Raw genomic sequence first — 16,612 nt, forward strand, 5'->3', positions numbered from 1 at the left:
TGGAAATGAAATCATCATGATCTCTCATTAAGGTGACTGATGCTTACAGCTATAAATTGTATGGCGTTTATACCTTTATACAAGGGGGCTGCTCCAATCAGTTCTTTAACATAAATACTGGATGCCAATAAGAAATCCCAACTATTTTAAATTTGGTATTTAATCTTTTTGGTCTGACATACACACAAGGCAGCTAAACTTAAGTTTGACAGCAGAGTTTTCAGCCTCCCATCTGTCAAAAGGAATTATCACAGGTAACAAAAATCTTGGCTTTCTATTTATTTCAGAGTAACTCAAAAGATAGTGTGCAACACTGAAATTGAGCAACAGTAAGATGGAAACCTGACAGTCTCTACATCAACACGTGTTTCATTTTTGTATTGAACAAATAAGATATTGTGTTGCTGTATAGCAAGAGGCAATTCAGTATACTTTACAATTCCTTGCTTAGGGGTAATGATCATGAAAATCAGACATCGTTTACATAAAAATGAGCAGTGTCATTTGCTTAAAAATCCAATGCTTATGGAATGACTAACCAAAGGGCTGTTGGTTCCCATAGCGAAAACCAGCACTGATATAGGTATAGTACTGATAACAAGAAGTAACTTGAGACAACACTACACACTTAATCATTAAGAGCTGCACTTGGAAAACACTTCTGATTCCTTTACCATGAAACTGTAAACACGTAGCTACTGTTTGCAGCCAACTTTCAGAAGTTGTGTTTACAGCATCACTGTAAAGATACTTACTGGCTGAGGGTTGAGGTTGAATACGAGGTATTCCTCCATTTGGCACTTGAAAGTTTGAGTCACTTCTACTGTTTTTCACAGACTCAACTTGGATGTTAGATGTCCTGGACAGGTTTGGAAGACTACGCCTTAGTTTTTCTGTATTGAGAAAAGATAAGAACACCACAACATACCATCTGATGCAGAAGACTCAACCATAATACCAATTGGTGATCCGTAGTCCAAGCACCCTGAGAAAAACCAAATTTGCTACAAACATGCACAGCATACATTTGACTTCCCAGCAATATAACGTATGTGTGTGATGTGCTGCCAAGTTGTTTCTGACTAATGGCGACGCTGCAATATTACTAAAATTATATTTATGTTTAAGAAAATAATTATTTGTGTGTCATTTTGGGTTTTTTATTAGTTTATAGTTTATGATGATTATGTCTTGTCATTTCCTGACTTAACTTGTTTATTTAATATATTGTAAGCTGCCATGAAGCAGGAGACAGAAAAATAATAATAATACTGAAGTTAGGATTTAAGGTATGGAAATAAGACTATTCGCTTGTGATACAGAGAAACAGGGACACTAATGTTTCCATCAATAAGTATTAATCTATCTAGGACAGTGGCTCCCAACCTTTTTGGCACCAGGGACTGGTTTTGAGGAAGATAATTTTTCCATGGACCGGTGTGGGGGGTGCTGCAGTTTTTGCTGCCCCAGTCTGTCCCCCCCATCCCCCATCCTGTCCCTGCCCCCCATGGAGGTGTTTAAATGAGATTCCATGGGGGTCTGTAAGGGGAGGCAGCCTCGGAGTGAGGCTATGCTGCCTCTTTCGTCTGCCCAGCTCCTGGGCAGGCAAAAGGGGCAGTGTGGTGCCTCTGCCTCACTCCACGTCCTGGTTGCTAACAGGTCACAGACCGGTACTGGTCCACGGCCCAGGGGTTGGGGACCCCTGATCTAGGAAATGCCTGCCATCCCTTATTTCAAAAAATAAAACACTTGTACTAGCTAAAAGGTACTTAGGATTTGATACTTTCTAAAGATAGTTGCATGCCATATAAAAATCCTTAGAAAATTGATCACACTGTGTAAATGCCAAGGAATAGTTAGGCATTAAGTTTTATGTATGAGATTAATTAGCAAATTCTGTTGACAAACTAATTAATGATGACTTCAGGAGGGCCCAACATTAAAAAGATGCCCTTCTGCAGAACATGGCATCCCAAGCCTCCATCATTTCAACTCGTTCCAAGAATAGCAATGGATGAATCTTGCTTTATCAGGATAGGTGGCTTGTCACCAAATCAGTCATCCCAATTAAGGAAAAGGAGTGGAGATAATCTCTTATTTAACAGACTGATAGTGAAGGAGTTGAGCTTTCTTGGCAGCTTTTGATGTAGCTCTAAGACTAAAGAGGATTTGTTTTCTTCAAATAGATTAGGTGGAACAAATTTCCCATGCTTTACCACACAATAGTTGTACATTTACTGTGTGGTTTGAGTTTGGACCAAGCTAAATGTGATACAGCTCTGGGGGCTTATTCTTGACTGAAGGATACAGTTACTGGAAAAGAATAATTTAACTCTTACTTTGCACCATTTTCCTGACCTATATCACCCTGAAGCTACTATTAGTTCCACTAAAGGGAAAAATGACCTTTTCTCACACCAGTGCTAATAGCAGCTGAGTGGAGGGGGTGGGAGAACATAATTTAGACTCGGAAAACACAGGAGGAATGGGCTAAAAATAAAACGCTCTCCAGCAACACTATTCCACTTCAGTTCACCTACCCAATCATCTTTGTCTGCCTTTAAGGAAAAACTAAAATGCTGATGAATCCAATCACAGACATACTGCACTCTGTCTGGTTTGGCCCATAGCAACGTTTCTTGTTGGTTGTTGGTATTTCCATGCTTTTGGGGGGCAACAAAAGAGAAATGAAGGAAAAAGCAAGCAAGCAAGGGTGAGAAAATAGCTCCACTCATCCTGGCGAAGAAAATATGCTAGGACTTTATTTCAGAAGGTAAAAAAACCCTTAACATGCACATATAGTCCATTCATTTGGTGACTCTCCTGCCCCATGCAATTATGCTGCTACTGTGAAAGAAGACAGGACCCACTGCCAGGGGGAAAAAATCATTGTTGTTTATAAAAGTAGTGTCTGGGAAAAATTCGGATTATCACAAAGGAGTGGATACTAGCACCTTTATGGCCAGACAGCTGCTGCCAATAGCCATTCTGTTTTTCTGATTAGTGAGGAACTGACCTTTGGTTAGTGGATCCCATCTTTCCCAGATCAGAAACTGCCTCCAGCATTCAGCATGCTGGGTACTCCATGAGTTAAACTAAACAACAATGCAGCAACTTGTCAGGGGAGAAGAAGGGAAATTTCCTTCTAACCTTTGCAGGAATCTCAAGCTTGATTGTCTCTTTAACCAACTTCCCAGACACGTTCCCTCTTCCCTTTCAAATACCCACTTAATACTGGCATGTGGATATATGTGCATGCAAGAAAGCATGAGAGAAATGCTAGCCAAGCTTATGGAATACTGACAAAGCTTTGCTCTTCAGCTACATTATTACTTTTGCCACAATAGAGCAGGTAAGAGCCATTAAATGCAGCAAGCAAGCAAAACCTGTACTGGCTACCTGCTTTGATGGCTGTGACAGATACAGTCTCGCTAGGAGTCAAATAGGTTCCTGACACAATGACCTCACTTCTGGTGATGTTGTGTAGGGAAACCCTGTTATTTGGGCAAATTCAATAATTTTGAGGTTGAAAAAAACCATAGAGTTTCGCCCAAATACCAGTGTCCCTGATGCGATGACATCACTTCTGGGTGATGTCACATGACGTTCCCAACCACCCCAAAATCCCCCCGGCCTGATGAGCCAAGGGCACCTGTCAGCCCTAGCCTCAAAAGATTTTCAAACTGAATTCCAACAGACTCACTTAATTCTTCAGTTTGGTGAACTACACAGATACCTGTGTAGAATACCTTTTTGTGCCTTCCGGCTTGAAGTTGTTTTTGCCAGTTCATGACACAGAACAATTTGGCTTTTGCTTACGAAAAGGTTTCCCACCCCCCCACCCCCTGCCCAGAGAAAGGTGTAGAGCCTGAGATGATTCTGAAGAGCCTTATAACTACTATTCACCTTCTATATATTCCAGCTTAGTCTCTATTCCTACACACGCTCTTTTTCCATGGCACTGTGACAAGAGCTACTAGAGTTAATCACAAGCAGCACATCTGAAAGGACATCAAGCAACTGGTGGCAAGAGGAATGGGAGAATCATTCCTCCATGAAGAGACCCTCTCTAAGGTCTGGAAAGTTTAATCACTATAAATGGATTGGAATCTCACAAGATCAATTAAAAGAACAAGCACAATCCATAAAGAAACACTCCCTTCCCTGCAAGAACTATAAAATCTTTTCCACTGGACTTCTGTGAGAGATATGTCTATTACAGTCTATAAAGTTATTCCATTCTGCACTGAGGCTGTGTTCAGATAATAGCCAGCTTTTAAGTTTAGGGGGGGGGGGGGAAGGGGAGGACTTTTTATTTTTTTGGAAACTTATGAAAAATACAAAGCCTCCTTAACCAGAAAGTATAAAGAGAATGAAAAAATTAATGCATATATTATGAGAAACAGCAGCTCTATCATATCACCTTCATATCTCTGAAATGGTATAATCCATACACTGTTTAAGTCTTGTTGCTGATCAATTAAAATTTATGAACAACTAATCAGTAGCTTACATGGGCACAAATGTGGGGAAGAAAACGCAGAGAACTGAATCTGCCTTCATAAGATCTTGTCTTCCAAGGCTACCCCTGCCTAACGGGTCCTTCAGCAACATGCGGAGTCAGCTGTGATCTCTTAGTGAACAGGATGTACAGGACTCAGGGAAAGCATCAGAACAAGGCATGGGAATGAACAGGAGTGTGAAAGCTTCAAAGAGCCAAGTGAATGAAAGCACTTACAGCCAACCTTCCTCAGCAGCGCACCGGTTTGATCCACTCCCCGCCCCGCAACCCTTCCACAAAGCAGAGCTAGCGGTGCAAGGAATCTGAAGACATGCCTCAAGGTATGTAAAGCAGGTGAAGAGCCGAGAGGGGACATCCAACAACAACAGAAAAACAATCGTGCCAACAAATACCGTTTGTGCAGTCTCCCTGTGCAGACTCAATTTGGAATCCTCCACAACAGGCAGAAAGCCAAGTTCAGCAGACATCAAGCAGATACTAGTTTTATGTACCATTAAACACCACATAAAACTGTAATATCCAGTAAATAAAAATGTTGTCACAATAAGCACCATAGCATTTTGTTGTTAATGAACTTCTAATTTTAGGCATCACCCAACCAGTTATAACTCGCAGGAATATTACTACTTCTCTTTCCTTGGAAAAGTCTAGTTAGGAAGTTTATTTAAGAACATTTTAGAGACAATCTTATAAATATATTTTTGTCAGTTAATGTTTCTCCTTCTAGTGTATTTAGATAACTTCTACATTTTTCCATTTTTTTAAACAGGAAGAAATTAAATGATAGCAGTGCATAATTCAAACCTTCAGTAACGTTTCCCAAAGAAAAGCAAAGGCTGAATTTTTACCTGAAAATGTATGTCAATAAGATCTTACTGATATCTTTATTACAGCTCTGCATCTCACTATACTAGTTACATTGGCTTGCCCTTAAAGATATGGAGTTATAACCAGAGAAAAATGACTTAAAACTAAACGAAGAGTACTGAAGCTGTCATGCCTACAGCGTATCTGACAAGTTTTCAGTTTTTACAAATAAGATCAATTTGTTAAATCTGTGAATGCTGTCAGCCAAAACATACTAAAAAGTTCCTCTCCAGTACTTATAAGAGGACAATCAACCCCACTTTATTAGCTAAGCAGCTCACACATTTTCCCAAGTAATCACATAGTACATTTCTTTATAGGTACCATCTCAGAACAGCAACAGTTGACGTCGCTAGTTTTGTTCCCACTGAAACATTAAATGGACGAAAATTGCAATAGGAGTACTAATTGTCCTGGAGCAAATAACCATTTTCATAGCCTTGAAGCTCTTCTTTGGCTGGGTATTTTGCCTTTCAGATAGATACCACAAATTTAAAATTATGCAACCACAGAATGGCGACAGTCTACGTTTCTCTGAAACTCAATAAGGTTTGCATTACTTACTCAAGCTTATTGATTCCCGGCTGCCCTAATGAAAAGAATGGTCAAGGCATTTGTTTTTACTTTTTTTCTTGTACGTTTCTCAGCAATTCAGGAGTAATGCCACACCATGCAGCTGGTTTTAAATACTACCTACTAAGCAATCTACTTACTAGGCTGCCACCACCACCGTTACTTCAATGCTTTGTGTGCAACATTTGAGACAAAGCCCTTTACCTTCATTTTTGACATTACTAGTCTGTAAATCAGCAGGATGGCCTTGAAGAGAAAGACGAGGCTGTTGCAAGCGGCTAATCATTGGCTGAGGTGACACTCGGCTATACTCAATTCCTCTAGCAGGCGAACGAGACCTGGGGGAATTCCTCGGAGACTGCTTTGGTGAAGGCCGTGGTGAGTTGCGAGGTGAGGGAGAGAATCTATTCACAGCCGGATGAACCGCATGATGGCAGCTGTCTTCATCATCCTCTAAGCTCTGTGCATCAAGTTCTTGATCACTAAATGTACCTCGCCTCATAGAACTGCACGAAGAACCAGAACTACGTCGAGAAGCAGTAGCTGCGTATTCTTGCCGGAGACCTGAAAAAAAGCAGGAAAATTCAATGTTTAGCTCTTGTTAAGTGAACAACACATGTCTGCAAGTATGTTCACATCTGATGCTCTAATACATCTTGAATTAAGACCAAAAAGGCTGTTTGGGGCTTGCTGTGAATTTCTGTTCTTCCTGCTCCTTTTAAATCTTGAGTGCTTTTAAATTTGTAATTTGTGCATTTTGTGTTTTAATTTTGTAAATCTGGATTGTTACACTTTGGGTCCTCACAAACTGGTTGCTGCATTGTTAGCTGGCTTGAGGCTGAGGAGATAAGATAGGATGGAAACATTTTAAATAAACAAGCAAACAAATAAAGGGAAAGAGAGCATCTGTTTTGGAGATTAAACCCTCAGAAAAGACCTGCAGTGGAATGATCTCTTCCTTCAACTTTTGTACGCTGCACCAACATATCAAGAACAAAACTCCTGAACACTAGTATAATGATTTGAATTTATATATGTGAGTTCCTTTAAATGTTGGTAAATTGTAGAGAAAGGAGAAATAAGTGAGTGAGACGATTGGTTGGTGACTGACAAGAGTGTAGGTGGAGCTAAGAAGTATGTGTGGAGGGGGAGAGAGTGAGAGAATCAGTCAGCAGTTAACTTTCAGCAGGGTGACAGTAGTAAATAGTCGTGACAACTGGTCATTACATGAATGAATCTGGAGGTATCTTAAGGCTCACAAGCTTCTCTCACTCTTCCACACTGCAAATTAAACACTTTTGCTTTCCAGCAAACAAGAGTTAGTGGTTACATCTGAAGCTATAGTTTGTTCTCCTGCCTCCAAACTAAGATGACAACTCTAATTTCACCTGGGTGTGAAAGAATGCAATGAAACTATGGTTTTTAAAATGAAAGCATAAATGTTTTTTGTTTTTGAGCTAAGTGCAAAGGGAAGAGGTAAGGAACATCCAAGCTTAGATATTTTCCATGCTTATTCATGTAGTAAATTATTACATCTGGGCCATACTATTCTATCATACATGCAACTAGAAGATAAAATGATGTACAGACCAAACCAGCAAAAAGAATATAAACAGCAAGAGAAAGGGGTGGAATCTGACACAGTTCTTCATCTCCTGATCAGAAGAGATGCTTATCCCACGCAACAACATTAGAAACAGAAGAAGATCAGAGGTAACTCTAGAACTTTCCACGCAACACCAGGGTGTTGGACTTGTTAAAATGCAGTACATCCCAGGCATTGTTCCCTCTAAGTGGAGTTAGTGTGACCTAGCTCACAGTTTTTTAGCCTCCGGCTCACACGTTTTTGTCTTAACTCAGGCAAAATGGCCCCAGAGCAAACTAATTTATGCAGCAGTTCGCAACTTCAATGCCAGTAGCTCACGAAGTAGAATTTTTGCTCACAAGACTCCACAGCTTAGATTATTGATCCCAGGTAAGGCATCTCCCCTAATACCCCTGATCCCACGACATCAATCAACCTATAAGATGCAAGGCTATACAAGACTTTACCCACAGACAGCTTCAGTTGAAGTAAATAATTTTATCTTATAATGTTCAGGGACTGTATGCACTGAGGTCCATGAGACTGCTGTGCCAATCTTTTCTGTAAGGTTCTCCCACAAGGCAAGTGAAGCAGTAGCCCCCCTCTTTCCCTCCACAGCACATTACGATATTATCAGGTACTACAAATTGTTGACTCAGGTCGACTCAGCCTTCCATCCTTCCGAGGTCGGTAAAACGAGTACCCAGCTTGCCGGGGGGGGGGGGGGGGAAGCGTAGATGACTGGGGAAGGCAATAGCAAACCACCCCATAAAAAGTCTGCCGTGAAAACGTTGTGAAAATTGATAATGACTGGTGCTTGCACAGGGAACTACCTTTACAAATTGTTAAGCATAGAGGACAAAGCTATGCATTCCATAAATTAGTACACAGGGGATTAAATCACACTATCATGCTCAATACTGATTTCTTAAAGGAAACACAAATTAAGAGTTGCTGAAAGGCTTAACTGTATCTACACAGTATCTGAGGTATATAGAAATATTATGTGTGCCACATTTCTTTTAAGAACAGGAATGCTTTTCAAGTTACATTTCTACAGCTTATCAAGCAGGAAAATCTTTAAAAGAAATAATCAAAACTAGAGTCTGGAAAAAAAAGGTGTCAACTCTTTATTGTGAAAACACTTACTTTCCTCTTGCATCCGTGCTAAAATCTGCACATCTGTCAAGTCATTTAACTTGTAATTTGATCCAATTGAGTCTTCATCCATTTCTGAAGCGCTTAATTCGCTGTCTATAGAGGACTGTGGGCTCAGTGGAGGGTTTCTATCTGATGAATTTTTGAAATGACCTAAAAAAAGAAAAAATAGGGGGGAAATCCAAGAGAAATCTTACCTATACAAAACATTTAACATGGAAGGGGGAGATGAAGCAACTGGAGCTAGCTGACACGCAGCCCTCCTTTTCCATGGTTGAGTGCAGATAAATTTACAGTCTGTCAAATAACGTTAACTTTGCTTAGGCCAAATAAATAGGAACTGAACTGAACTGTCACTGAAGAAACAAAAGGAAGTGGGCTGAAACGCTAGCAGTTCAAACTCCTCTAACTCCTAAACTGAGTTGCATCCTTTTGAGCCTACTGAAGTCAGTGGGCTGAGAGAAGTGTAATTTTATTTAGGATTGCACTTTTGAATAAACGAAAAAATTCGTTTTTAGGAAAGAATTTAAACTGATCAGCTTTTACAGAGTGATTAATTACTGGTTTTGGTTCAGATTCCCCCTCCATTCCCATGGATAAATTAAGTGTGTTCAGGTTCCAGTGCCTCACATGTCATTCCTTGCTGCTGTGGAATGACCACACTGGAATGTGCATCCTCTCAATTAGAAGTTTCAGCAGGAAAAAATGAATCTGCAAGTGCCAAAATCTCCTCCACCCCGTCCTCTTGTATTCCATCATACAAAGCAACTTTGTGCTATCTCTAGAAGTGCCTGTGTGGCTGGCAGCGCTGAATTTGGACACCCCAAATTCCCAGGAAGCTCACTTCAGCATATAATAGTTTCCCAAGCCGAAGTGAATACAATTACTCACAATTACCTTAGGGCTTCATCTGCCAAAGAATACATGGCAATGAATGCTTTGAATGCAATAACCCAGGAAATAGCTCAGCTGTCAACGTAATACAAAAAAATTGAAAAATTTGGTCTTTGCAACAGCCACAAGCCACCCCAAAGGAAGCCTGTAAACCATCCTTTTCTGACCTAGCTGTGGCACCAACGGATGTCCAATAGATTTGTGTCACATCACAGAAACTAAGTGTGCTGAGAACCATGGCGATGTGTCACTATAGTCATACATCACATCACAACTTTCATCCAATGTGATGTGTTAAATGAAACAAATTGTTAGAATGTTTATAAGCTGGTCATGATTCATGTCATTTGCAACTTAAAAATGCGGCCAGGGTATTTAGAGAGACCCTTACCTGAGTTTCCAGGAAGAATGAGCTGTTTTACTAAAGGAGGTTTCACTGGTGTGGAGGAAGGGGAGTTATAGCTACTGTTGTAGGGACTGCCAGTGTTTGGACTATAAGAGTTTGCGTAATTGACAGTGCTGAATGGATTACTGTACAGACTGTGTCTCTTGAGGGCTGTATAAAAGAGCAAAGAACAGTAGAACATAAACTGTTTAATGCTATGTTGTTACAAGTGTAAACGATTTTTCCATCTTCTAAAAACAGACTTCTTACAGAGCAGTAGCAATAATGTGATCAAAACCTCAGTGAAACGGTCAGCATTTTTAAATGATTCTATAAGGCATTCTGTGCATACCAAAAGCTAAAAATAAATCCCAAGTTAGAAAAAAGAAATCACTCAATATCAGGCTTGGTTTTCCAGTTTCATCTGCATTCTCTTTGGGAGAAACCTACAGAAAATTTGTCAAAGGATGAAGGAGCCTGGTTCCACAGGAATGGAAACGGAACTGCCAGTAATACTAAGGAAGCACACCACCACTTTAGGCACAGGATCAACCACGCCTGTCTCCTTCATCAAACCTACTCTGAGTTTCTCGACCAATTTCTCCCAGTTAGTCCCAGTGACATTAAAATAACTTGCATCATGATATACTGCTTCCTGCTGCATGGCCCAAATCCATAAAGACAAACATGTGGCTTTGGAAGTCATGTTTACTCAGAGATTGGACTTCTTTTCTCTGAAGAATCTGATGCTCATCTGAGATTGCACAAATTAGCATCACCAAGCAATCCCGTTCTGGGGCATCCAGAGCACGCAGCTCTCAAACAAGACCAGATTCCTGTGTCTTGCTCAACCATCATACCACTGAGCACCATGCGACTCTGGTGTTGTACCATGACATATGAAAACACTGCTATTGGTGAGATCCAAACCTGAAAGCGAAGCAGCTACACTGTCATGGCGTAAGTCAAGCTCTGCTGAATCAAACAAAGGCCTATCTTGTCCAACACAGTGTTTCTCACAGTAGGCTATTGGACACCTCCAGAAAACCCACAAGCAGAGCCTCTCTCTCGCCATGTGCCAATTACAGTATTCTAATGGTCACTTTCTAACTCCCCCACTCAGGGCTCCCCACCTGCCATCTATTAGAAACCCTTACTTTTCAATAGTGTCTCCCACTTTTCAGACCTTGCAAACAAAGCAGTGCCAAACCTGGCAAGTACTAGGAAGGGAGACCTCCAAGGAATTCCAGGGCCAAGACACAGAGGCAGGCAATATCAAACCACCTCTCTGAAATGCCCTAGCCCAGGGGTGGCCAAAGTTGCTTAATGCAAGAGCCACATAGAATAAATGTCAGATGTTTGAGAGCCACAGGACATGAACATCAGATGTTTGAGGAGGGGGGAGGGAGGGGGGAAGGGATAGATAGACAGAGTAAGGGGGGAGGAAATGAGAGGTGGAAAGAAAGCAACTTTAAACGCTGGCTTGGCTTGGAGAAGCGATCTAAAGAGACAAATGCCTTCTCCAAGCCAGACAGTGGGAGCTTCAAGAGCCTCACAATGTGTGTGTGAAAGAGCCACATGTGGCTCCCGAGCCGCAGTTTGGCCACCGCTGTCCTAGCCCCACTAGGGGTCACCAGAAAACACCATGACTTCCAGGCACAGAAGCATGCACACACACACAAATACTGTTTTAAAAAGTCTCCTGTTTTGTGGGACAGGCTCCCTGATGAGGATGCCATACTGTGCTAGGGCTTTTAAATGGGGTCTGAGTTGCAGCTATGTATGGGGAATGCAATTTCATTATGGATGGTTTAAACTGTAAGACACTTTGAGCCACAGGGGAAATGTGGTGTGTAAATGTTTTAATAATCAATAAATAAAATAAAGGCAATAAGCTTTCATTGCTTTTGCCAGCAGCAGCTGTTAGTCAAAGAAGCCATGTCACTGAACATTTATCTACTCTTCTAAAACCATCTAAGCTACTTATCACTGCATCATGGGATGGGAATTCCCTTAAATTATGTGTTGTATGAAGAACTGTCTCTTCCCTACACCAAAGTTACTGCCAAGCAATTTTGTTGGATAACCCAGATTTTCAGTATTTTGGGAGAGGAAGAAAAAGTTCTTTCTATCCACTTTATCCACACCATGTATACAGTCTATAAATCTATCATGTCCCCTTCCTGTTACAGTCATCTTGCCTCTAAATTAAAAAGGCCCAGAGGTCTCCCTTCATAAAAGGGCACCAAATCCTTGTTCACTTTGGCTATTATTTCCAACACCTTCCTGAACTCTATAATATCCTTTCTGACATGCTGCGATTAGAATAGTACACCGTGTTCCAAATGGAGCTGCACAATTATAGAAAGGCATTACAGTTCTGAGCATTTTAATTTCAATTCTTTTTCTAGTAATATCTTCCACAGACTTCACTATTTCCCTAGTCTCCACCAGTTAAGACATCATCAGTGCGTATATATAGTGAAAAGATTTTGTTTTGCCCCAGTACACATCATACATCTAGGCCTCATTTACAATTTTCTTGCCCACTCACATACTTTAGAGAAAACTCTTTTGTTGCTACCGGCCTATTTAATTCTCTGTCCAACAGATTTTATTATGTAACCTGAATGACAACTATTACAGGAGCAAGGAGCCTCGAATGAACCTTAAAGACTAACAACTTTTTGTAGCTTCATTGACTAGTTTCTGATTCCCCAATGCTACCTTTTCAGGCCAGATCACTGAAACTTTCTGGTCAAAGCATTTGAAAAAGCTACCCCATAGCTTTTTAATAAATAAAAACAAAAACTGGGACCTTCAGATTTGATTTGTTTCCTTCTTTGGCAGCCTACCTGACAGTTGATACTATAAGATGAATGCCATTACAAGCAAACACCATTTTCCTCTAAATACAGTGAGAAAAATCAATTCTTTGACAATATGAAGAATATATATGGATTTTCATTCAAGCTTAACACTTGTCTACAAGCTCCCTAACATTTTCAATAAGGTCAATTCAAAAAAGAAAAGAAAAAGTTGAACACACACACAAAATGCAAGAATTGAGCAATTTCTAAGATTCAGTTGATGCACAAGGACCACAAAGGCAAAGACATGAACAAACCACACTCACAGAATGATCTATTCACATAAGCAATAAGATGCAGGAGCTATACATGAAAACAAGACCGCAGTTCTCCCTTTGTGAAAAAAGCTCCAAGTTACATGCTTTTTTCACAAAAGGGGAGGTAAGATAACATGTAAGGCAGGAACTGCAAATTTACATTAGTCAAGCACATAATCACAGACACAAGCAGTTTCTGCTTTGAGCTGTAGGCCTGACATGTTGCTGGAAAAGATTAAGTGAAGCAGTATCCAATGTCAACAATATTTTCTTATTTGCGTTCTAAACTATGGATTTAAATCCATAGCAACTTCACAGCAAAATTTCATTCCTCAGTTCCACTATTTGAGTTATTTGCTTGGCCTGAAAAACAATGTTTTTTCTTTAGGAGAAAAGAGTTGTAACTAATGTTTATTTCACACAACACAATTTTGTGTTTGGAGAGTAACCTAAATGGGCAGTTTCCTGATCTGAGTAATTGGGACGGGGGGGGGGGGGGGGAGACATCCCACTTCACACATTACAGAACAGGATAAATGAACTCCCCTAATCAGAAATTAACATAACAGGAAATGGTAATATATGAGGTAGTCCCAAAAGAACTGTCATTCCCAAATGCAATTAATATAATTCAGTCGAAGTTAAGTACTTCAGTTGCTTTGATTTTGATGAAAGAAATTCAAGAATGTGCTTAGTACCACCACAAATGTCAACTGGACTTAAATATGACTTGGGTGATGTCTTACGTTTTTTTAAAACAAACTCCACAATTCTGTATACTACTTAAACATAATCACTGAAGCAGAAACTCACCTGACATTGTTTGTTCAAGTCTGTGGATCAATGACTTTTTAGCACTTTCAATATCTGGAGTTGGGTAATCCAATATCTGCCTACACCAAACTAGTGGACTAACCGATTTCTGCACTGGGGTCACTTTTTTCTTTGGTGAGGTATATAACCTAAGGAAGACAAAAAAAAAATATTAAATGAAGGTACATAAACTCTGATATCCTAATTAGTTTTAAATTATGGCTTTCTGTAATACCATAATAAGGCTCAAAGGCTAAGCTTGTTACTTTGTAAAGTGTGCTTTCCTGAGTCAACTGTAAAGTATACGAGCAGGTTTACTCTAACCAGGTCACTGCACTAACACAAGCAAAAAGCCCCCAGACATCACACCCTATGTTTTGCCATTGACTTCAATGGCCCATAGGGTATAACGGAGCCAAGTATTTGGGAATAGCTGAATATCACCCAAATCAGATTCGGGCATCGAATATGACATTTGTATTCAGCCTCCCAAATATCTTTGCCCCTGAATACCTCCAAATCTGAATTTTACCGTTTTTTTTTTTTTTGCACACCCCTAAACTTCACCTACAAGTTCAGAACCACATCACAAACCTTCCAGTACTTTAGCACTAAACCCTGCCTGCATCCAGTGTTAAAATCAATGGAGCGCAGAAACTATGTCAAAGGATTTTACAGCTTCATAATCTTAATCTGAAATGTGCACTTGAAACTGAAGTTGATTAAACAACAACAAAAGGCCATATAAAAACTCATAAACAGAGTTAGGTACCCCCAAACAAGTTACTCCTTCAACATATAGCTTTCAAACAAAAGCCTCATCTTTCAGCTGTGCATGTGTGTGGGGTGCCATCAAGGTGCAGCTGATTTAGGGCAGCCCTATAGGGTTTTTCAAGGCAAGAGACTAATAGAAGTTGTCTGTCATTGCCTTCCTCTGAATAGCAATCCCAGAATTCCTTGGTTGTTTCCCATCCAAATACCAAACAGGACTTTCCCTGCTTAGCTTCTAAGATCAGGCCAGCCTAGGCCATTTAGGTCAAGGTGTCTCTGAGCAAGGATCAGAGTCCTAAATGGAAATTATAAAATGGCCAAATCTTAACAGGAGCAAAACTGCAACATTAAAAATGCAGTCCTAAGCATATATATACTAAAATCTCACTAAAGCTCAGTAAAACACTCCCCAGGAAGGGTGCTTAAGATTGCGGGGGGCTTAAGAGGGGTTTCTCTGTGTGGTAAGGCTCTTAATACAGGCCCAGAAAACAATGGAATAAGCACTTGTTTTACCTGAACATATTATTTTAATTGTAGCAGAAAAGACCACCACTTAATGTCAATAATGGTGGGTGAGGGGGGGGAGCTGACCTGGATAGCCCAGGTAAACCCAATCTCGTCAGTTCTTGGAAGCTACACAGGGTTGACTGTGGCTAGTACTTGGATGAGAGACTTCCTTGAAATACCTGGCTGGAATGCAGGGTCAGGATCTATTCAGCCACCTCTCTGAATATCCTCCAGGCCCCAGCAGGGATCAGTCACCAGAAGTCAACATGACTTCCAGGTGCAAACACACAAGCATGTGCGCACACACACAATATACAAAAATATAAAAAAAACAATGGGAGGAATACTCTAACAATGCAGTAAAAACAGGTTAACGCATACTACAAGCAATTATACCAACGAGATTACAAAATCAGAAAATGTAAACAATGTAAACTCAGCATAAAAAGTAAACTCAGCATTTTTAGAGCAACCAACTATGTTAGATTAAGGCTGCTCTGCTAAACTTAAAAAAAGAAGTGTCACATGTTATCATTATAAAACAGTAACTGTTGTTGCTGCCATGTAATGAAGAAGACTATAAAATAGAAAAATGTGCATTAGATTTCCCCAGAGATGTTTCATTTACCCCTTCCTGAATTGAAGACCAAAGCAACAAAAGATAAATTACTCATTACTTCTACCAGGTTTCAGCTAACTATTCTACAGAGATATCTGGCTTTCTTCCACATTCTACCATCTCATCAGGGTCCTTCCAAAAATTAAGATTCAAGCCTTAAAACAGAGTTTTAATATCTTTGTTTCTTGACTAGCTATGATGTCTCTAGATGTACTTCCTAGCAGTCTAATTTATCCTGAAGATTGTGCCACCTGGTTACATCATGAATGAAAACACCACTGAGCTAAACAAAAGAGAATATGCTGAGAGAAAAATATTAATGACAGAGAGATGCACTTTATGAAGTGCTTCAAAATAAAAGCTGCCAATACCAGTGCTGCAACAAATAAAACTGTTTACGCACAGCTCTGTAACCAAAGGATAGTTTGAAAACATTTTCTCTGCCTCCTTTCAAGAGTTCAGGAAAAATGACAGCAATTTTTAAAACAATGTACACAAAACACTGCAGGTCAATAAAATAGTGAGATATTGAATACTCACAAAGAATAAGAAACCTTATATAAAGTGGTATGATCCAATTAAATTTCTGAACGTATCTCATTAAAAAGTTTAATATTGATTGGAATATTGCCTGTGTACTGTTTATGTATGAAATTTCTACTCATTCCACATTAACATTATGCCTTGTTAACAGAGTACAGCACTAGATGACCAATGCAGAAGTCAAGTCCAAGAAAATGAATGTGCAAATCTGTGATTTACACCACATATAATAACAATGCACACAAATA

General features: G+C 39.9%; 1 protein-coding gene across 1 annotated transcript in view; it reads right to left on the reverse strand.

Moving 5' to 3' along the window:
* Window positions 1-16,612, reverse strand: part of SLAIN2 (SLAIN motif family member 2) — a 40,409-nt gene that overhangs the window by 19,857 nt on the left and 3,940 nt on the right. The window contains exons 2-6 of the mRNA XM_060246295.1: window positions 13,925-14,073; window positions 9,991-10,155; window positions 8,697-8,858; window positions 6,167-6,526; window positions 756-893 (exon numbers count right to left, since the gene is read on the reverse strand). Coding sequence (XP_060102278.1) covers window positions 756-893; window positions 6,167-6,526; window positions 8,697-8,858; window positions 9,991-10,155; window positions 13,925-14,073 — 974 coding nt within the window. The remainder of the gene's footprint in view (window positions 1-755; window positions 894-6,166; window positions 6,527-8,696; window positions 8,859-9,990; window positions 10,156-13,924; window positions 14,074-16,612) is intronic.

This window comes from Heteronotia binoei, chromosome 9 (assembly GCF_032191835.1).
Source record: "Heteronotia binoei isolate CCM8104 ecotype False Entrance Well chromosome 9, APGP_CSIRO_Hbin_v1, whole genome shotgun sequence".
Taxonomy (NCBI): domain Eukaryota; kingdom Metazoa; phylum Chordata; class Lepidosauria; order Squamata; family Gekkonidae; genus Heteronotia; species Heteronotia binoei.